Raw genomic sequence first — 21,188 nt, forward strand, 5'->3', positions numbered from 1 at the left:
TCACCTCCTGCCCTGGGCATTGTTCCCCCCCCCCCCCAACTCCAGGCCCAGCCTCATCCTGGACTCTGAAGAAGGAGAGAGCTCCAAAGCAGGGACATTCCTGGGCCTCGGCCTCCCTTGGGGCTGGTTCCCTCCCGGGGCCCCTCTGGGAGAGGCCAGATCTAGGTACCTGAATGGGAGGCCTCAGGGGGCACTCGGTAGCCCTGGGTGGGTGAGCGGGGGGCCAGGCCGTGGCTGTGCCCGTAGCCGTGAGTTGGGGAGCCCGGCCCGCTCTCTCCAGAGGACAGAGAGCGGCTGAGAGAAGACAAGCTGCGGCTCGTGTGGAGCAAGGACGCCTGCTTGGTGATCTTCCGGAACAAGGATCCCCTCTTCCTGCTGTCAAGAGAAGGGCTACAGTGCTGCAGGCGTGTGTGTGGGTCTGTGTCTGTGCATCCGTGACTGGGGCGGTCCCAGGGGATGCCAGGCCAGGACTCGCCCCCCCCCCCCCAGGAGGGCCCCCCGCAGGGCTGGCCTCACTCACCTCTCGGGTCCATCCTTGGCCCGGCTCTTCCTGTTCCTTCGGGCCATCTTGGACCTGTAGCTGCCCTTGCGCGCGGGGCCCACCCGGATGGAAGTGTTCTCAAAGGGTGTCGTTGAGATGGACACCTTGTTTCCGCTCTGCGGGGCACAGGGAGGCGGGGGTCAGTACTGGTCTCGTGAGCCAGGGGTCTGGCCGGAGCTGGAGGGAGCCCCCGGTTCCCCCATTGCCGCTACGAGTTAGAGGGAGAGTCCAGGGAGGAGAAAAGCGGACTCGGGAGGTGAGCGTCCAGCTAAGGACAGGGTCTGAGAGGAGCCCGATCTGGTGGTCGCACCCACAGACTCCTGCCGGCATGCGAGCTCAAGTACCGGCTTTACACTACTGGGGCGGGGGGGGGGGGGGGGCACATAAAGACAGCAGGAGCAGCCCAAAGCCATGAGAGGCAGAGATGTGAGGACGGAGCCCAGACAGCCACAGCCTCCAGCATCTCTGCCCAACGCCTGAGGCTGAGGCTAACAAGAAGAGTCCGAGGTCCAAATGGAAGGAGCCATCCAGGCTCGGGGACATGAAAGCCTGGACACAGGGCCCCAGTGGGTAGAGTCAGGCCTGCTGAGGCCGGGGAAGTGACTTGTCTTGGGCCGCACAGGGGGGAGGGTGGACAAGGCTGGATTTCTCAGTTCTCCTGACCCAGAGCTCTATCCACTGTGGCCCGCCAGGCTCCCCTAATGGATCTCCAAAGGGGAAGTGGCTCTAAAGCGAGGAGGAATCTGCTGTCCCTGAAGACGACCCCGAGGACGTTGAGGGAGTCAGGCCCCGGCTATGGAAGACCCAAGAAGACTAAGGCAGTGAGAGGCGGTGAGCCCCCTCTTCCTGGAGCCTGGCAAGGTGGACTCCAAGGAGGATAGAGGGAGTTTGGAAGGCGTTCCCCGAGGCAGAGAAGCCATCTGCCACCAAAGCAGGCTTCCATGCCGCCTCATCCTGGGAGATTTTGTGGACTGCTTGACAAAAGAGTTTTGCAGAAGTCCCTCTGTCCCTGTGTCCCTGTGTCCCTCTGTCCCCGTCTCTGGTGCTCAGAATAATTAATTAGGAAAAATTAGTGAACTGTCTCTGGCAGGCTGATGCCCCCAGTGCAAAGGGCACCATTCGTTTTCTTTCCCACTGGGCACAGTGTGGCATGTGGCACCCTGGATTTGGGAAAAGCAGATTTTGAAGGGTTCAAAAGACAGGGAGGACTCTGGGAACCCAAGTAAAAGGCTTCATCGTAGTCAGCCCATCACTGACGGCCTGGTGTCCCCCCCAGGGGCCCACAAGCCCCTGCGCTACCCCCATCTCTAGCACAGCCAGCCCCCCCCTAGCCCAGGGAGCCCCGCTCCCTCCCCAGGCCCCTACCTTCAGGATCAGCTCCACCACCTCGGTGTGGACCAGCCCGTGCACAGGCTCGCCATTGACGTGGGTGATGAGATCACCCTCTCGCAGTCCTGCCTCGCTGGCTGGGCCTCCCTCCTCCACGTGCTGCCTCCAAGAAGAGAGCGGCCCTGAGCTCTGCCCAGCCTCACCCTCCCAGGGGGCTCCCACACCGTTCTCTACGGCCACCGATGGATCTTGATGGTACTGACTGGGGCCTGAGCCTCCCCACTCCCGCGCGGACATACCCAAACCATGTGGTGCACTGTGTAGACGTCGGTGTCCCCCATGTAGACCCGGATGGCCCTCAGGGTGAAACCATACTTCTTGGCAGCTCGGTGGATAACGATAGGCGGCTTCAGGTTGCTGATGGCTGGAGAGAAGTCTCTGCTTGGGGACGAGTCCCGGGAGGAGGGGTTGGAAGACTGGGAGTGAGGGGACATCGGGCTGGCCAAGGGGGAGCATCCATGGTGGTCTGGAGCAGAAACGGGGGTCCAGTAAGGGCCTGACCCCAGGGCCCTTGCCAGATGCCCCTCCCCACCAAGAGCACAAGGGGGGCGCCTTGGGGAGGAGCAAAGTGTCCAGCCGGCCCCGGCCAACGGTTCTCGGCTCCCTCGTCCCCAGAACCAGCTCCAGCCTCCAGATGGCCCTCACCTGAAGGGATGAGCAGGGACAGGGCAGTGGCGGAGGCCGACTTGATGACTTTGTTAGCGGGCCTGGGCGTGCGCTTGTCTCCAGACTCCCCGGACAGCAGCCGGTGGCGGGCCCGCCGCACGGCCAGGTCGCTGATGGCCTTGGGGGTGGAGGTCTCCAGGCCCTCGTGGCTGTTCCGGCGACCTTGCTGGGCACAGATGCTTGCGGGGCTCCCACCTGTGGGGGCAGCAGCTGGAGATCAGAACCCCCAGGCAGCCCCTAGCAACTGGGAACCCCGGCCAGGCTGAGCCTGGGGGCAAAGGCGTGAGGCACCAGGCTGCCCTCACAGAAGTCCCCAGAGCCTTCCGCTGGCTCCTCTGCTCCCGCCCCAAAGCCCCGAGGGAAGCTGAGGGAGACAGACCTGGTTCCTTGTCCCTGTGGGCCTTGCGCTCTCCAGGCTGCTCGGGAGCAGGGCCAGGGCCACCGTCTCTGGGCTGTGGAGCCAGGAACGCCACTGGGCCCTCTGTCAACTGCTGGCTCTGCCGGGGGCTGCTGTCCAGCTCATCAGGTGCTTCCGGGAAGCGGGGTGCCTCCAGCAGCCCTGAACAGCGCCGCCGCACCCCAAGGGGCGGGCTGGAGTCGCTCTCCGTGTGGGAGGACTCTGACACCGACAGCCGCTTCCTCAGCCTGGGGGGAGAAGACAGCCTCGGTGGGGATCCCTTCCGGGCTGGCCGCTAAGGAGCCGAGAGCACGCTCCCTCCCCGGCCTCCCACTCACATCTCGGGGGAGCCGATCACCCAGCCCCGGTCTTTGCCCTTGAGGCCGCCGAGGCCATCGAGCTTGTCGTCCTTCTCCTCGCTGAGGCTGCGCTTGGTCGGGGGGGGCGTCCTGCGCTCCTCGTGGAGGGACAGCCTCTCTAGGCTGCTGTACACCTGTGGGGTGGCAGGCCAGGGCTCAGGCCGGGGCACGGGCCGGTGAGCGCCAGGCACGCCGCCCGAACTCGGGGCAAGAGGCTGCCTAGTGTGAGCCCGCTGTTTTCTGGGGAGGACGGAGGAGGTGACCAACACCACGGAATCAGCAGCCCAGCAGGGAGAAGAGGGGCCTCCATGCCCGCCTGGGAGGCCCGAGGCCCTCTGGCTCCCTCATCGGCAACATGCCCTGCTTTACAGACTCCCGAAGGGGTGGGGGATAGGTGGCACAAGCAGGGAGCCTCACTTGTTGGACTCACGTTTCTGCTCCGAGGATGCTCCACCTGTGCTGACCATCAGGGAAGTGGGCCGAGGGGGTTTCCCCGGTTCTTAGGGTCGGGCCCAGGAAGAGGGAGCCTGCCAGCTCCCCTCACCCTCACGACTGCTCGAGGGCCTCCACGGTCCCCATCGCGGGCTTCCCACCCCCGGGCGCACCGGGTCCTAAATTCCTCCTTGCAGAAGGAGGTTTCATTCACCGGCTCTTTATTAAGTGCTCAGCCTATGCCCAAGGCCGGATGACCAGGTCCGGCCCATACCTTGCTAAACCTCGGGGAACACGAAGAGAACTGGCGGATCTCCACGTGGTCATCGTCGTTGGCGTCGTCCTCGTCCTCCGAATCCACGTGTCGGTAACGTTCTGAGCGAGCTGGGACAGACACACGGCCAGGCTGAGGAAGGGTTTGGCCGGGGCCCATGGGCAAGGGTGGGAGTGGGCTACCTCGGGGATTTGTGGGGGCCCCCAGAGCCCCCACAGTCTCCCAAATGCAGGAGCCCCTGCAGACGGAGGGTGCCAGCGGCTCGGGCCTCACCCAACTGCTATGAAGAAGGGCCCGGGCCCAATTTCCAGGGGCAGAGGGGGGTCCTCAGAGGGTGCTGGATGCCCGAGACTTAGGGGGGAGAAGGGTGCCAGTGGGGGAGCCTGTCTGGCATGAGGCCTCACAGTGGGATGGGCCAGAAGGAAGCAGGCCCTCTGTGGCTCTAGGGAAGAGGACGGCTGGGCCCGCCCCACCTCATCCATGAAGTGGCTAACGGGCAGCGGATGCCCAACCTGGGCAGGGTAAAAGGAGCCCTGGGGCACGGACTGAAAGAGCCAGCGGCACGGGTGAAGGCTGGGCCGCTGAGCCAGCCCAAGAGGGGCCGCCAGGGATCGTGCCAGCCCAGATAAAGCAAGGCAGAACACCAGAGAGAACAGCCAGCCCAGGGCATCTGGAATTGCCCAGCGGGCCCACTGGTGAGCAGCTCCTAATGGCTGAGCCGGAAGGAGGTGTCCAGTGGAGTGTCCCAGGGGTCACCCTTTTCACAAAGGCTGGCAGAGAGGCCTTGAGGGCCGGCTCAGCCCTGGGCAGGCCCCTGAGAATCGGGCTGGACAGAGAAGATGAAGTTCAGCCAGGCCTGATGTGACACCTCGTGCTGGGTACAGAACCATCCCGGTCGGCAGGCTTCCCCCACAGAAGCCCCCGGAGGGCTGTCTGGAGGCGGCCCAGGAAGGTTGGGATGGAATGGGCCCTCTGGGGAGGATGTGCTGGGAGGGAGCGAGCTTCGTAACAAGAGACGGGACCCCCAGCTGTGAGGAGGGCCTGGGACTGCCCGGGACCTCCTGGGCAAGGGCACGGCTCCTAGAAGCACTGGCCACTGACCACCTGCAACTCCTCTGAGAGCCCTAAAAGGGGGAGCTTCTGGAGGAGGCCCTGAGAGGCCCAGATGGGGAGGGAAGGCTCGCAGAGGTCGGGGAGAGGCCCACAAAGGCCCGAGGGGCCAGGGAGGAGCCCCGGCCTGGAGTCCCCAAGATCCAAGTTCCATTTTGGCCTCAGAGCTGCACCAGCTGTGGGAAGTCATTCTACCTCTGTGTCTCAGTTTCCTCCACTTTAAAATGGGGGTCGTGAATAGCAGCAGCCCCTCCCACAAGGATAACCAGAGTGTCCGATGGGGTCTTTCCACACCCCAGGACGGTGGAGCCACCCCATCTGGCTCTCTGGAGAGATGCCTGGAAGAAGGGCCTCAGCCCTGGGGGAGGGGGTGCCCGGGAGGAGCCCCCGAGCGAGCCCAGGCACCCAGGCCGCCCCCTTACTGTCGAAGTAGCTCGTGTCGTCCTCGGACTCCAGCTGCGGGATGAACTCGGCCTTCTGGCGCAGCAGGCCCGTCCAGTCCAGGTCCTTGAAGAAGCGGTGCTGCCTCACCTCGCTGGCGCTGCCTGCGGGGCAAAGGGGCACGCTGCAGGCCAGCCCCAGAGGCCCCCCCAGCCCCCTCCTCGGGCGCCGCCTACCTGTGCCCATCCTCTCCAGGGGGTTCTGGTGCAGCAGCTTGGAGGTGAGGTCCTGGGCGTCGGGGGGCAGAGCGTCGTCCCCCTCGGGCCACGCAATCTCATCTGGGGATGGGAGGGGAGGTGAGTGGGGGGAGGGGCAGGGAAACGCGCATTCCCCACCCTGTCGCCCCCCACCTACCGCTGATCACTTGGCCGAAGAGCTCCTCGGGAGTGTCCCCGAAGAAGGGCACGCAGCCCACGAGGAACTCGTAGAGGATGACGCCCATGGCCCACCAGTCCACCGGCTTCCCGTAGCCCTGGCGCAGGATCACCTCGGGGGCGATGTACTCGGGGGTCCCGCACACCTGCCGGGGGGGGCCATCACCGTGAAGGAGCCCCCTCCTCCCCCTCGCCCCCCCGCGGTGCCAGGCGTGCCCGGGCCCTCACCTGCTTGTCCAGGAACTCGCGGGCGTCCTTCTCGATGTGGCCCTCATACAGGTTCGTGGTGAGGCTCATCAGGCCGATCTTGGACAGCCCGAAGTCGGTCAGTTTGATGTGGCCCATGGACGTGATCAGGAGGCTGGAGGGGGAGCGAGCCCGGCTCAGGCCCCCGCCCACCCCGGGGCCCCGGCCCCCGCCCGCCTGCCCGTCCGCGGCGCCTCACTTGTCGGGCTTGAGGTCCCGGTGCACGATGCCGTAGTTGTGCAGGTATTCCAGGGCCAGTACCGTCTCGGCAAAGTACATGCGTGCCATGTCCACGGGTAGCGCCCCGATGTTCTTCAGCAGCGTGGCACAGTCGCCCCCTGAAACGAGAGCCACCCCCCACGCTGGGCTCGGACGCGCCCCCTCACCCCCACCCCCACCCCCGCACTGGGCTCGGACGCGCCCCCTCACCCCCACCCCCGCGCTGGGCTCGGACGCGCCCCCTCACCCCCACCCCCGCGCTGGGCTCGGATGCGCCCCCTCACCCCCACCCCCACCCCCCGCGCTGGGCTCGGACGCGCCCCCTCACCCCCACCCCCGCGCTGGGCTCGGACGCGCCCCCCCCCCCCCCCCCCCCGGGACGGCACCCGGCGCCCTGGGCGCGGCCTACCTTCCACGTACTCCATGACCATGCACAGGTGGCGCCGCGTCTCAAAGGAGCAGAACATGCTGACCACGAAGGGGTTCTCGGCGAACGTCAGGATGTCGCGCTCCACGAACGCCTGCTGGATCTGGTTGCGCAGGATCAGGTTCTGCTTGTTAATCTTCTTCATGGCGAAGCGCTGGCGCGTGGAGCGGTGCCTCACCAGGAACACGGCCCTGCGGGACGGCGAGGCCTCAGCGGCACAGCCGACAATGGGACCCCCCAGCCTCCAGCCAGTGCCCGAGGGGGGCCCAGATCTACAATGCCAGGTGGGCACCAGGGGCCGGAGTGCCCAGGCCGAAGGGGTGGAGCTCGGCCCATATTGCCCCAGGGCTGTGGGACACTTGGCGATTACAAGAGGAGAGGCGGGGGCGGGGGCAGGGCACTAACACTTGAGGGCAGCCTCAGGCCCGGGGTAGAGTCGGACCATGTCCTGAAGAGTCATCTCAGGGCCGCCGGGGGGCTCAGTGGATGGAGCCAGGTGTGGAGATGGGAGGTCCTGGGTTCAAATCTAGCTTCAGATACATACTTCCTAGCCATGTATTTATAGGAAAAGTGTATAATGTGGACAAATGAGCCCACGAGATCCCATGTTGGGGCAGCCACGTGGAGGCCGGCCCTGGGGGACAGGGACGCCTGTCTTGGCTCTCACTGGCGGCCCCTCCAAAGCAGGTCCTCCTGGTCAGTCCAAGAGTGTCCTCCGGTGGCCCAGAACCTCCCCCACCCTCCCTGAGGCCCGGCTGAGATTCCTGGGGAAGATGAGGGTGCTTTCCTCCAGTTAAAGGAAGAAAAAGAAGTCCTGGGACCTGAGCCTGGATGGACCACCGCTTCCGAGAAGCCTTCCTGATGCTGCAGGGAGGCCTGATGCTGATGGCAACGTCCTTCAGACAAGACGCCCCCCTTCCCCCCACCCAGCTCCAGACAGACAGGAAGGTCTCGGCCCAGGGCTGGCCCAGACCTCTGGGGGGCATGAGAGTGAGGGCACAGACCGCTCCCTACCCGTAGGCACCATTGCTGATCAGCTTGATTGTCTCAAACTCCTCCTCAGAAGGCGTCTTCTTGGGCTGCAAAACAGGCCTGCGGCCCTGGGACACAGAGGCCGGGATGGAGGCCTTGAGAGTCTGGGGAGCCATCCGGGCCTGCCCCCCCTCCCCCCCCAGCCCTGGTCAAAGCCAACCATCTCCCGGCCACTGCTGACTCCCGCAACTGCAAAGAGTTCTGGGCACGGGAGGCACTGGAGAAGGGCTTACACATACACTCATTCATTCATTCATTCACAACCTCATTCACAGACTCATTCATTCATTCACTCATTCTGTGGCAGAGGCGGGCACTAGAGAAAAAGTGCCAGACTGGAGAGTATTTGAAATGGATCACCTTGACGGGGGAGGGGCCCCAGGAGTGAATTTCTGGAGGGGAGAAGACTGGCTGGAGAGCTGTGAGGGTCTCTCGGTCTTGTGACACCAAAGAGAGAGGGTGGAGAAAGACTTTCTCCTGTGGGTTGCCCACGTTTCCTGCTGGTGACTGGAAATCCTCCCCCCAACACTTCCCAGTTGAAGGGACTTTCTGAAGAGAAAGCTGAGCAGACTTCATCTCAGCTCCTGTTGCCCAGGGCTGAGTCAACCTGACTTTCTCTCAGGGGGCTCAGGCTGCCAAGGCCTGACTTCCCCCCAAACTCGAGGAGGGAGGAAAGGGGTTTAGATAGAGACAGGGACCCCCGTTTCCCACTTTCCTTTTCCCATTCTTCCCTGCCCGTTATTCCTTTTGTATTACCTTGATTGAGTTAACATTAAAAGTTATCTGTTCCCCAAGCGGAGTGTGAGTGAACGGATCAAGGGGAGACCTTTTGGTCTCGAGTGGTGGAGGGGGGACAAGAGGGACAAGAGCGAATGGGGGAGAGCGTTAGCTAAGGAGGGAAGGCAGAAGGGGGGACATCTTCAACACCCCCCTCCTCTCTCTGAGCCAACTCGTCACATCTGCTGTCTGTACCCTGCTTTGTGGGAAGGTGGGGTTCTCCTCCCTGTTCTCTTTCCCCGTCTCTATGCCTCAGGATCCAAGCCTCCCCTCAGGGTACATTTCCCCTCCCTCCCTCTCTCTATTTTTTAAAAAACAATTCCCTGATGCTCTCGTTCATTCATTCACTCTCTCCTTCACTGAGGCTCTCACATTCCACCATCTCTCCTCACATGCTCAGACAAGTTTCACACACGGGGGTTGGGTGTTCTGTGGGAGGTGGAAAAGCCTCTCTGTGGGGATGGCTTCGTTTCAGGAAGGCCCCTCCAAGGGCCAAGCAACGAGGCATCATGGCAGCTCACATCACAAGTCTTGAGTTCCAATCCCACTTCAAGCACTCCTGAGCTGCGTGTTCCCTCTCTCGGCCTCCTTTTCCTCTTGTGTAAAATGGCCAGGGTGGGCACAGCCGGCCCCAATGGCTGCCTCTCCACGCCCTCCCCTCCCCCTCTGCCGAGCCTGTGGGCTCCCCTGAAGGTCATTACCTCGACCGAATCGTCGGTCTCGGGGGTGTCCGGGCTATCGTAGCTAGTCAGCTGGGCCATTTCTGGGGAGAGGAGGGCTGCGGTGAGCATGAAGTTACTCCAGATCCTGCACCTAGATCCGGCACAGGGACTGACCCGGGTCAGGAGAGAGCGAGGGAGGCAGGGTAGGTGGAGGCCAGGCAGCCACCGAGTGGACGACTCTGGCCAGGTGGGAATGTCTCCTCTCTCAGTCTCGGGGGCAGCTGGGTGGCTCAGTGGATAGAGCCAGGCCCAGAGACACGGGGTCCTGAGTTCAAATCTGGCCTCAGATGCCTCCTAGCTGGGTGACCCTGGGTGAGTCATGTCACCCCCATGGCCTGGCCCTGACCACTCTTCTGCCTTAGAGCCAATACCCCACATTGATCCTAAGACGGGAGGTCAGGGAGGCCCCGTGCCAGAAGAAGAGGCTCCTACTTGCACCTTTTTCATCCAAGGTCAATCCTGGTCTAGCTCTTAGCCCAGGGCAGCCCAGCCTCCTGAGGCCTCTCCTGGCCTCCACAAGCCCTCATTTAGAGGCCTATCAACCTGCCAGCAGAGGGTGCCTGGCACTGGGGTCCCCCAAGACTCCAGGCCTCCCCATGAGCGAGGCACAAAAGCTGCAACTTCTGGGCATCCCTGGGGAAGGAATGAAGGTGCTCAAGCCCCAACCCAGGGGCTCCCGCTCTGCAGCCCTGGCATTTGAAGACCAAAACAGAGGAAACAGCAAGGCTCCTGCAGTGACCAGAGCCCCCGAGCCCTCCGGCCTCCATTCTCCTTGCTGTCCGGCCCCAGATGCTCCCCATCTCCTCTTTCCCAAGGGCCGCAGGTGCCCCCCGACCTGGCCTGACCATGGCCCTCCCTTTGCAGGCTATTACAAGCACCCTGGACTTCCCATCTCCAGCAGCCTTATACCTCAGGCTCGGAATGTGGCTCCTCCTCTCTGCTTGGGAGCCGCCTCCTCCTGGAAGCCTTCCCTGACCTCCCCCTCCCAGCTGCCCCTACCTGCCTCCTCTGGGCAGGAGCAGAGCATTCTTACCCTCCAGGGGATCCCGAGTGAGGCCCAGCTGGCTGATGATGTAGCGCGGGATGTCACACTTGATGCCCTGGCCCTCCTTGGCATGGCCTTCGGCCGCCTCCAGCAGGTGGTAGAACTCCTCCGGGTCAAACTCCTGGGGGGCCCAGGGGACAGAATGAGCCCCAGCCCTGAGTGTGCCCCTCGGGCCTCCTCTCCCCTCCGGGGCCTCCCCTCACCAGGCACTCCAGGAGCCGGGCCGGCCGGGCCACGATGATCATCAGCTTCTTCACCAGCTGGGTCACGAAGGCCACCTCGGCGCTGTCGGACCGCTCGTGGGCCTGCGGAAGGGGACAAGGACCCGGGCGGGGGCTGAGCGCCGGCCCGTCACCGCCGCCGCACGTTTCTGGGCACTTTCCAGCTCACAACACTCTGAGAGAACACGATGGCCCCATTTCACAGGTGACACCACCGAGAGAGCGGAAGTGAGGTGCCTGGGGTCTGACCTTGGGTCTTCCTGACTCCGGGCCCAGCACTCTACCACGGAGCCCCCCCACCCCCTGAACGGAGGTCCCCCCCCCCCCCCCCCCCCCCGCGGAGGCCGCGGGCTCCTCCCAGCGTCCGCTGCCAGGCGGGAGCGCTGAGGCAGAGCGCCAGCCCCCGCGCAGCCTCTGAGCCCTGGCCTAGCGCGCTCACGTCTTGCAGAAGCTTCTCGAAGTTTTCCTGCAGCTCGTAGAAGTAGCGGGACGTGATGAGCCCGTCGCGGGACTTGTCCAGGCAGTCCCGGGCCAGCTCGATGACCTGGTGGTGGATGAAGCTCAGGGCCCCATCCGCTAAGGGCAGCACATTCTCGGCGGCGTTCGAGGCGATACACTCCGCCAGCCGCTCCTCCATCTGCGCCGTGGCCTGGGGACCAAAGAGGAGCTCAGAGACAGCCGGCATCGGAGGGGAGGTCGGCGGGGCTCCCCCCGGGCCCCATTTCCCACAGCTGACCCCCAGGCCTGGCTCACGAAGGCCTCGCTTCCTCCCCCACTTTCCCGGGTCCCCCGCTGCCGGGGCTCCCCCTCCCCAACGCCCCTGTCTGCGCCCCAGCTCGGTGAGTACGCGGTGCGCCCCCCCCATCCAGACACGTTCCCAGACCCCCTCCCCAGTGGATGGCTGGAATCTCAGGGGTCAGCAAGTCCCTGGTGAGGTAACATCCACTGAACTGAGGCCTCCCCAGATAAAGGCCTGCGCTAAGGACCGCGGAACCGGCGTGGGGGGAGGGTAGCCGGGCAGCCTTCACGCCGCAGCCTGTCCTGGCTGGCCTGGGAGCTCCCAGCAGGCGAGGCTCGCCACCCGTCTGTCTTGATTCTGGATGTGCCCGTGTGCCAGCACCAAGCGCGTGCCGGGGGGTCCGTTCAGCCCCTCTGGGCCGGCTCCGATTCCGAGAAAGCATCATTTTACCCCCCTGGCCTCTCTGGAACTTCTGCCTGGGCTTCCCGGGGGCTCTGTGCCTTTCCAGATCCTTAGAGAAGGTTCTTGGGGAGACCCCCCCCACCCTGGCCCTCCATGTGCAGCCCCTTCAGCCTCCCCTTGTCTGGTCCTCCCCGACGCTGCTTTGGTGCTTCCCCGGTGAGCAGAGCCAGGGAATGCCTCTCATTAGATCACGAGCCCCCTAGAGGGCCGGGGCGGCTGCGGCCTTCCTGGCTACCCCAGCCTGGGCCCGGCGGCTTGGCACACAGCCTGACGGATCGCTGTTTTAGGGGCACAGGCAGGGCCATCGAATGCCACACAGCACCCGTCATCAGCAGGGCCTGAGGAGGGCCAGGAGGGAATCCCCTTCTAGGGCTCTCTCAGACATTCTTTCCAATCAGAACTTCTCAAAGTTACAATTGGGTCCAATGAGGTCATTGGTTCCGGTCCAATGAGGCAGGCCCTCTGGACCAGCTCGTCCTGCTTAGGTTGTCCAGGAGAACCCCAAAGGGCACGGACCGAGGCACAGGAGTGCCCAGGAGCCACCCTATTCTTTTGGCCAACCTTCCCAAGCCTGCCTTTGCTCTGTGGGCTGCCCCACTGCCCCTTCTCGAGCTCACAGACCCGAGACCTCCCGCCCTGCTCACATGTCCTGGGTCCTGTTGGCCACACGTGCATGTGAAAGGGGCTGGAATGCGGGTGCTCTCGGAGAGCCCTTTGGGCTCTGTTTTAGGACTCCAGCCCAGGAGGGAGGCCTGCTCTGGGCTTAAGGGGGGATGAGGGGGCCCTCTGAGCAGAGGCCCACCCAGCCTTTCCCTCCCCGGGAACCCCTGTGCTTGGTCCTCAGGTCAGAAGGGGCTGGAAAAGTGTGTGGGCGCTGAGGACACTCCAGTGGGGTCCAGGGTCCAAGCATGGTCCTACCCCTGACAAGAAGGTCCAGGCCAGAGGCCCCAGCTAGGGCCAGGCATGGGCCTGGAGAGAACGCAGGGCTTGGGGTTCGCCAGGCTTCCTCTGTAGCCCTCCCTGGGAACGTGGGCCCAGCCCTGGGCTCCTCCCCATCTCCTGCCTCCCCCTGTGGCCCCTCGAGGCTGGCCCAGCCCGCCTCCCCTGGCAGTGTGAGCTCTCAGGCATCGCGCACTGCCTCAACCTGCATCTTCTCTTTGGGTTCAGGACACCCCCAGTTCCTCTGGTACGGCCTCGAGGCCCTTCGCCATCCAGGTACTTCCTCGTGACTATCCTCTAGATGATGGCTATCCACTGAACAATATGGCACCCCCAGTCAAGCCAGCAAGCACCGTGGGATTGCTGCTGTTCCAACAAGGGAAGAGCTGAATGGGGCCCTGAGCTCCACACTGAATTAGCCTAGACACTACTGCTGTGTGGCCCTGGGCAGATGACTCTGCTGCTGCCTGCCTCAGTTTCCCCTTCTGTAAAAAGGAGATACTAACAGCACCTATGCCTGCTAGGATCATTATGAGGCTCAGATGTCTCAAAGGGCTATAGAATAGCCAGGATTTTTTTTAACCCTCACCTTCTGACTTAAAATCAATGATATGTTTTGGTTCCAAGGTAGAAGAGCAATGAGGGCTAGGCAACGGGGATTAAATGACTTGCCCAGAGTCACAACAGCTAGGAAGTGCCTCTGGCCATATTTGAACCCGGCCCTTCCCCATTCCAGGCCTGGCCTTCTCTCCCTCCCTCGGCCCCATCTTCTGTAGGTGCCCATCGCCCTCAGTGGCCACACCTAGTGGTTTGCGTGCTTTGCCTTCCTTTGCCCCTGCCTGGCACACAGACTCCCACCCTGCCCAGGTACCCCCACAGCCCCTTACCTTGGGGAATCTCTCTTTGTACACATGATTCATCATTATTATTTCACTGTCGAAGGAGATCGGGGAGCGGCCAGGGCTGAAAGAGAAGGAAGGAGTCACTGTTTTGCTGGCAGACTGTGGGCCCATCCCAGGGGGAAGCCTGGCACCCTGCATGGGCCTCTGGGAGACCGGCCCCCCAGCCCCAGCCAGGCCAGACTCTTACTCAGGACAAAGCAGGGAGGCAGCTCCCCACTCTGGCTAGCGAACTGGAAAAGGCCAGGCACTAAGCCGTGTATAGCAGCTGCGCCCATGAGTCGGGGGAGTCCCGGGGTTCCTGGCCAGGCCTCCCCCCTCCCTCCTGCACCCTGGTCCCTGGGGTATAGTCTGACTGCAGTTCCCCCGGAAAGCTAGGCTAAGGCCCCTCTGTCCAGCTCGGACCCGCTTCTGCCGTCCACCGGAGGAAGAAGCACCACCACCCCCGCCCTGCCCTCCCGTGCGGGCCTCTCCTCCAGACCTGGGGCCTCTGGACTTCCGGCCCAGGCCCGGAGAAGCAGGCGTGAGTCAGGGAGGGCACCCACCTGAGGCTGCGTGAGCGAGGCCTCATGGCTGGCGACTGGCGGCCCTCCTCGTCCGGGACACTCTCGCTGCTGAAATGCTTTGTCAGGAAGTGTAGCTCATCAGCCGTGGGCTGGAAAGGGAGCTGGTGTAACTTCTCCTGGGAAGAGCAGGACGACTGAGGGCGACAAGCACACAGGAGCCGCGGTCAGGCGGGCCCTGCGCTGCCACCGGCAGCACGCCACTCGGCCGCGGGCGCAGGAACCCCTTCCCGAGGGCCGAGCGCTCACTCGGGACGTGAACGTGGAGGCAGGGGCCGGGCATCTGCCCAGCTGGGGGGAAGCCTGAGCCCAGGGCCTGCTCGTGGATCCTCAGCCCTGCCCTCCCGCCTTGCCCCGGGCAGCATGCCCGCCGCAGGGGATTTCCTCTGGCTGCTGGAGGGGACAGCTGTCCCTGCTGGGGGAGGGGGGATGACTGGGTGATCAGGACCGCCTGGGACACAGACGTGGCAGCAGCCAAGGGAGCCCAGTGGAGACGGGAGATATTTTTAGCCTTGGACCCCAAAGCTAGGTGGGGTCTGCCATGACAAGCAGAGGGAGCTCTGAGGGCTGCCCACTACGTCAGGGCTCTAAATGACAGGTAAAGCCAACACCTGGGCATCAGCTTCAGGGGGTCCCCCCGCAGAGGTCTGCCCGGCCTCCTGGCTGATCACTGTTCCCAGGGCTGCTCTGGCCCTTTCAATTCCACGAGGGCAAGCCGGGCCCTCAGGGCCAGCTCGGCATCCTGAGCTTCTCATCTGAGCCCCTTGAGGCCCCGTCACAGCCCGGAGACTCAGGGCAGAAAGCCTGGTGTTGGGGCCAAAGCTGCCTCTCGCTGGGGTCACAGCTCCCACTGCTTTCTGGGGTCCAGCCTCCAAGGGGGCCTCAGCCCTTCGGGATGCTGACACTACCCACTCACAGATTCCTGGGGCCATTATTGGTGGCCCAGCAGGGCTGTTCTTCCATAAGCCTGCCCATGGAAGCCAACATCTCCTCTCACTTCTAGTGGGATCTAACTTTCCCACAACATCCTTTCCCCAAGGCTTCACGTTCCTTCCTTCTCTAGGCTAGCCCACTCCATCGGGTGGCAGCGCCATCCAAGCCAGAACTGGCGACGGGAGTGACCACGAGGCCACCAGAGCATCTGACCGGCCGTCTTCAGGCCTGTGCCAATGACCCGAGTCCTTAGCCAGCTGTACCCATTGGCCACCCTAACCCTTGGCAGCCAAGGAAAAGCAGTTCAGTAAGTGACTTCTTAGGACTCAAGATTTGGCTCAGCCTCTCCCAGGCTGACGTGCAGATGCAAAGCCCAGTGTACCCAAACCTAAATGAGGCCACCTTGGGTCCTCTGGGAAGCCAAAGAAGGTTCCCACTAGTGATCTTCAGGGAAGGACCAGAGTTCCAGAGACCATATGGTTGGCCTGCAGGAAAGACTCACTGCTTTAGGCCTCATCAGGCCAAAAAAAAAAAAGGCTGTTGGCTCCACCTCTGCAGTCTCCAAAACCATTTTGTTCAGGTTTCTAAACTTCCCCCTTCTTGGATGACTTCCTAACTTCAGGTTCTTCTGGGTGCTCTCTGGACTGTAGGGAAGGAGCTGCCTCTTGTTCTTCCTCCAGGCGTCCTTCTTCCCTTCTTTCTCAAAACTTCCACTTCTTCTTGGGAGAAGGCCCATATCATACATCCCATTTGTTGTCCTCTATTTGGGTTTTTTAATTCTGCAATGAGAACTCTGATTTTTTTATTCCTACTTTCTTTTTTAGGAGCTTTATTTCTCTTTTGAATCAGTCTAGGATTTTTGCTTTTGTTCCCATATCTCTAGAGTTCATAGAATTCTGTCTTTCAGCAGTTAAGACTGGATCATTTTCTTATTACACATATTTGTTCAACATTCTCAAAGATTTTACTCATTCTTCCTCTGTCTTTATGACGACTTCTGTTTATTTATCTGCTTGTGCACTGTTCTTATTTTAATGTTTCTGCTTGTATTCTCTGTTCCCTCTTCTTTCCACAACCCAGGTCCCCCTGGACTACTTCAGCCTCCTCCTGCTGAGGAACAGAAGGGTTAATTTAGTGATGCCCATGGAGGGAGGATGGGGAGACAATGGCTCCAGCAGAATGCCCAGGCCATAAGTGTGTGGCTCTGAGAGCCAGATATGCCCTTCCTCTGAGACTTCTTCCATCCATCCTCCTTGCCCACATGTGGGGCTCCCTTTCTCCCCCCAACTCTGTTCCTTTCTCTTTTCTCCCTCTCTCCATCTCTGTCTCTCTCTTTGTCTCTCAGTAGCTCCCAAGGATTCAATTATCCCCCTATGCAGATGAGACTTCTTTATCCAAACCGTGTGAAGGAAATCCACCCTCTCTCCTTTCTGGGGTGACACAGGTGACATCATCTCCTGTCAAGGACAGGAGAAAGAGAGCCAGGAGGTTATAAAAGGCTCACCAGGAAGTTCATGCTCTGTCTCTGGCGCTCTGCCTACAAAGTTCCCTGCCAGGGTCTGCTGGAGGAGCCATGTGAAAAAGTTAGATGGGGGCGCCATTTCTATCTCTCGTCTTCTACCTAGCCATATAATCCTAGTACATTTTATTAAAACCTAAGGACGGACTCCTATTATAATCGATACAAAACCTCTATACCCAGCCCTGGTCTCTGCTGACTCCACCTCAAATGGGCCTCCCCCACAGAACTTCAATGGACTGTGTCCCAAAGCAAACTCTCTTTCCTCCCTCCTCGGTGCCCAGGCTTTGGTGTCCTCCTCAGCTCCTCACTCCCCCTCCACACTCTCCTGCAGCCATCTTCTTCTCTACGCTCGCATGGCCAGTCGCCTCCTCACTTTTCTCCCGGCCTGTTAGTGTCTGTCTGTCTTTTCTAGAGATCAGGCCAACACGAGTTTCACAAACTTGCCATCCGCGTTCTCTCCCTCTCCCTTCCTCAAGACGGCAGCCGCTATGATACCTGCGTGTTATCATACCAAACACATCTCCAGGTTCATCAGGTTGTGAAAGAAGACGCAGACTGCTTCGACTAGAGGAAAATCCGTGGAGGAAACAAAGGGACGTGGGGCGTGCTTCGCTCTGCGGCCAGCCTTCGTCAGCCCCTTCGATGGCAGGGACAGCCTTTCCCATGACGAGCTGCTGAGAGCAGCCACGTCTCTCCCAGCTGATCGCTCCCCAGTGGGGCTGTTCCTGCGGACGGCGTCCTCCCGGCTCTGCTCATTTCGCTCTGCAGCAGCTCTTTGTGATGGCACCGCCTTCTTTCTGATGCGTCTCGCTGGCTCAAGCCTTCAGTTTCTCCAATTCAGCCCACACACAGTTGAGAAAGTGACTTCCTAAAGCCAGGCCCAAGATCGTCACCTCCCTGCTCAAGAAAAGCTCCCAGAAGAGCTAACTTCGATAGCACTTTACAACCATTATCTCGTTGGATCCTCACAACAACCCTGGGAGGTAGATATTATTCTCATCCCTATTTTACAGACGAGGAAACTGAGGCAAGCAGCAGTTACATCACTGCCCAGGGTCACACAACTAGTGAGTGTCTGAGGCTGGATTTGAACTTGGGTCTCCCTGACTCCAGGTCCATTGCTCTAGCCACTGTGCCACCAGCTGCCTTCTGTTTGGTGATGAAGCCTTTCCCAGAGTGGCTCCCACACAGCTCTCCGGGGTTCATCCACATTCCTCCTACTCCAACTTGCACCCAAAGTGGCATCTTTGCTCCTCCCAGCTCATGCACGGTCCATCCTTCCATCCCTCCATCTTTCCTTCTTTCCTTCCTTCAGTGGCCGGGCCTCTCTTGTAAGCCACTTCCCTGGATCCAAGGCCCTTCCCCAGCCTTGAGGGAATGACCCATCTGACGGTCAGAAAAGACCACCCTGGCTCTTCCCAGGCCTGCCCTGGCATCCACTGATGAGACCAGGGAGAGGAAAGAGAGGGACAGGAGTTACCTTACAGCTACAGCTGAGCAGGGGCTGGAGAAACACCCCAAACCCAGGAGCCTGGGTGCCCCTGGAAGCCAGGCCTAGGGACTTACGGAGACAGTAGAGCTGGGGGTATTGGTTCCATAGCCAGAGGAAGGAAGAGAGGCCAAGGACCAGCGCCGTCCATCCGTCCTGTGACAGAGACACATTAGTGAGACATCCCCCAGGAAGCTCTTGTGCTTCCCCCCAGGGGCCCTGCCAGCATCCCTCTTCCATGCTCCTCTCTCGGCCCAGGAGGCTCCGGGCTGCACGTGTCTGTGGGGCCCGAGCAGCCAGTGATCCCCATCGCACCATTCGGGAGCCTGAGCCCGGCCAGGGGTGGTGGCGACGCTCCTCCCAACAGCCCCAAAGACTCCAAGACCAGCATCTGGACAGCAGGATGCCCGGGGTGCGTGCTCCAGCACCGACGGCCCCGCGGCTCGGCCAGGCGCCTCTGCCACCCGAGGGTCTGCCCCCGCTCCCCCCGCTCGCCCCCTCTGAGCCTTCCCAATTCACGGCAGGGCTCTCACTGCCCCTGCCCTACCGGGGCGGTGAGTCTGTCCCAGGTCTGGGCTCTAATCCCAAGAATTCACATCGAGGACCACCAAAAGGACCTCAGAGTCAGAGCTGGAAGCAGGGCCACAGCCTGCAGGAGCCTGGAGACTCTTCCACCGCCCCACGCAGAGCACAGGAAGGTCTGACCAAGGCTTAAGGCTCCCCTTAGGGCCCCAAACCCCAGGTGGGTGCCGGCTGGGTGCCCAAACAGAGCAGGACGAGTCTTAAGCGGGGAGGCTCACACGGATGGTCTTCTTGCTTGCCAGGCCCTCCTTCCCTCGCTCCCCCGGGGGCTGGGGCTGGCAGGCGTATCTGGGCCTGCTGGTCGCTGACACTCAGAGAGGGGGAGATGCCCTGCGGCCGGGCACAGCAGCTGGCAAGGGGGCACGCCCTCCATGCTTAAAAACGAGGGATCCACCCAGGGTGGAGAAGACACGCGCCCAAGTCCGAGGGGGGCCGAGGGGGCCCCTTCTCTGCATGCTCGATGACGCCCCGCATCCCACCCACCCACAGGGGCGAGGGTCCAAGTCCTCAGGCCACGGAGGATGGCAAGGCCGGGCACATGGCTCCACGGCCAGAGCGGAGACCCGCGGGCACCCTGGGCTCCCTCCTCCCTCCAGCAGCTGCCCAAGGACATGCCCCGAACAAGGCCCAAGGAGGGGGGGGGGTTCTCAAAGCCCACTTTGGGCCAATCCACCTTTAGGAGGCAGAAGTGGGGCAGGGCAGGCAGGGGCAGAACAGGCATGCCCCAGGGCTGAAGGGGTCCCATCAATGACGTCGAGCTTTGGTTCCAGGGCAGTGAGGGGCTCAGTGGGTAGAGAAGAGCGTCAGGCCTGGAGTTGGGAGGTCCTGGGTTCCAATCTGACCCCAACACTTCCTAGGTCTGGCCCTGGGCAAGTCACTTTGCCTCATTCGCCTGTCTCAGACAGCAAGGCTTTCAAAGAAAAGGATGCCGTGGTTCTTCCTGAAGCCTAACAAGCAGGGGCTGCCCACGGGGGTAGAAGCCTGGGCCGCCTGCCTCTCCCACAGCCCAGGATCTCAGCCGTCTCACAGCGGAGGGAAGAGGCTCGTGCCGAGGACCAGAAGGCCCCCCTCAGCCCCCGCCCCCCGCCAGACCTCCCGGGCCAGGCCAGCGCGTGTTCCCCAGACGCCCCCGTTACCTGTCTGCTCTGTGTCCATGGCTGCAGGGAGAGATCGGACAGAGGAATGAGAACGGGGCGACCCCGAGTCCGGTCCTAGGCCCGAGGCGGGGGATGCGGCCCACCTCGGGACAGAGCTGAGGACCGGCTCAGGCTGGAGCCGCCGGCAACCTCGGGCCGTGCACGTGGGGCTTTAAGGGGCCGACAGACTCTAGCGGGGGCAGAGCACAGGCGAGCGGCCGGGACGGGGCAGGGACGGGCACGGCAGGGCGCCCTTGGAGAAAGGGCTCCGCGCTGGGGCTCGGGGCCCAGAGGCGGACGCCTCCCACCAGAGCGGAGTCCAAGCAGCGCCGGCTGGGCAGCCCTCCCGGGGCGGGCCCGCCAGGACCCCGGCCCCATCCGCTCGGCCCCCTGCACTGGCTTACCTGCGGGCAGGAACAAAGGAGAAGTGTGGAGCCGGAGCATTTGGAGAGAAATTCCGGGGGCTGTCCAGAGGACTACCACCTGCGGGCAGGGGAGGAGAGCGCGGTCAGCCGTGGGAGGCCGGAGGAGGCAGCTCTGGCTCTCAGGGCAGCAGGCTGAAGGAAGGGAGTGAGCAGAGACCCAGCAGGCCCAGGCCCGGCGGGAGCCCTGAGAGAGCAGGAAGGTGCCTTCCGTACGCGGGAGCTTCCCTTGACCCTCACGACCACCCTGGGAGAAGGGCGCCGTCCACCCCAGTCTGCAGAGACCAGTCGAGGGACTTGCTCAGGGTGCCACAGACAGGGCTTGCAGGGCACTGGAACCCGTGTGCCGGGCAGGACCAGGGAGGCTCTCTCCACTGTAACCCCTCCGTGCTCACGGTTGTAGGCAAGGGAAAGAGAATCCAGCTTGGTTTGAATCTGGAACAGCCCGAGAGCCAGATCAGGGGGGCCTGGAATGCCAGGATTACGCCGGCCAGTGGGGGAGCAGAGAAGAGGCCAGGAGCCACGCCTGGGGGGAGCCCGAGGGGAGGATGAGAGGGACAGCCCCAAGCTGAGACCAGAGAGCCTGAGAGTGTGAAGAATGGCTGGTTCCCCCTCTCTCTGCCTCGACCTCTGTCTGTCTCCCCCGCCCCCGTCTGTGTGTCTCTGCCCCCCCCACCCCGCTCTCCTTGGTGGTGGGAGGCCCTGGCACCCAGAACTGGGTAACGAGAGCAGAGTTATTATCACAGAAGCAGGGTGGGAACTTTTATAAATCCCTGCTTACCCTCCAGGCGGGCAAAGTACGCGGAGAGCGGTGAACCCTAACCCTTTGG

The 21,188-nt window shown here is 62.3% G+C and overlaps 1 protein-coding gene across 19 annotated transcripts in view; it reads right to left on the reverse strand.

Annotated features, from left to right (window-relative positions):
* Nucleotides 1–21,188, reverse strand: part of MAST2 (microtubule associated serine/threonine kinase 2) — a 190,026-nt gene that overhangs the window by 5,382 nt on the left and 163,456 nt on the right. For 10 of the 19 annotated variants that reach the window (XM_056815209.1, XM_056815213.1, XM_056815208.1 and 7 more), the window contains 24 exons: nt 20,341–20,419; nt 19,937–19,957; nt 18,296–18,374; nt 14,257–14,411; nt 13,700–13,775; nt 11,112–11,321; nt 10,655–10,756; nt 10,440–10,572; nt 9,386–9,447; nt 7,890–7,975; nt 6,858–7,066; nt 6,429–6,567; nt 6,212–6,344; nt 5,964–6,129; nt 5,786–5,887; nt 5,591–5,713; nt 4,059–4,168; nt 3,332–3,486; nt 2,976–3,241; nt 2,576–2,791; nt 2,170–2,396; nt 1,907–2,029; nt 521–657; nt 170–375 (listed from right to left, as the gene is read on the reverse strand). In XM_056815209.1, the coding sequence (XP_056671187.1) occupies nt 170–375; nt 521–657; nt 1,907–2,029; nt 2,170–2,396; nt 2,576–2,791; nt 2,976–3,241; nt 3,332–3,486; nt 4,059–4,168; nt 5,591–5,713; nt 5,786–5,887; nt 5,964–6,129; nt 6,212–6,344; nt 6,429–6,567; nt 6,858–7,066; nt 7,890–7,975; nt 9,386–9,447; nt 10,440–10,572; nt 10,655–10,756; nt 11,112–11,321; nt 13,700–13,775; nt 14,257–14,411; nt 18,296–18,374; nt 19,937–19,957; nt 20,341–20,419 (3,315 nt within the window). The remainder of the gene's footprint in view (nt 1–169; nt 376–520; nt 658–1,906; nt 2,030–2,169; nt 2,397–2,575; nt 2,792–2,975; nt 3,242–3,331; nt 3,487–4,058; nt 4,169–5,590; nt 5,714–5,785; nt 5,888–5,963; nt 6,130–6,211; nt 6,345–6,428; nt 6,568–6,857; nt 7,067–7,889; nt 7,976–9,385; nt 9,448–10,439; nt 10,573–10,654; nt 10,757–11,111; nt 11,322–13,699; nt 13,776–14,256; nt 14,412–18,295; nt 18,375–19,936; nt 19,958–20,340; nt 20,420–21,188) is intronic. The other 9 variants (XM_056815211.1, XM_056815215.1, XM_056815214.1 and 6 more) reach the window with 3 other exon arrangements.

This window comes from Monodelphis domestica, chromosome 2 (assembly GCF_027887165.1).
Source record: "Monodelphis domestica isolate mMonDom1 chromosome 2, mMonDom1.pri, whole genome shotgun sequence".
Taxonomy (NCBI): domain Eukaryota; kingdom Metazoa; phylum Chordata; class Mammalia; order Didelphimorphia; family Didelphidae; genus Monodelphis; species Monodelphis domestica.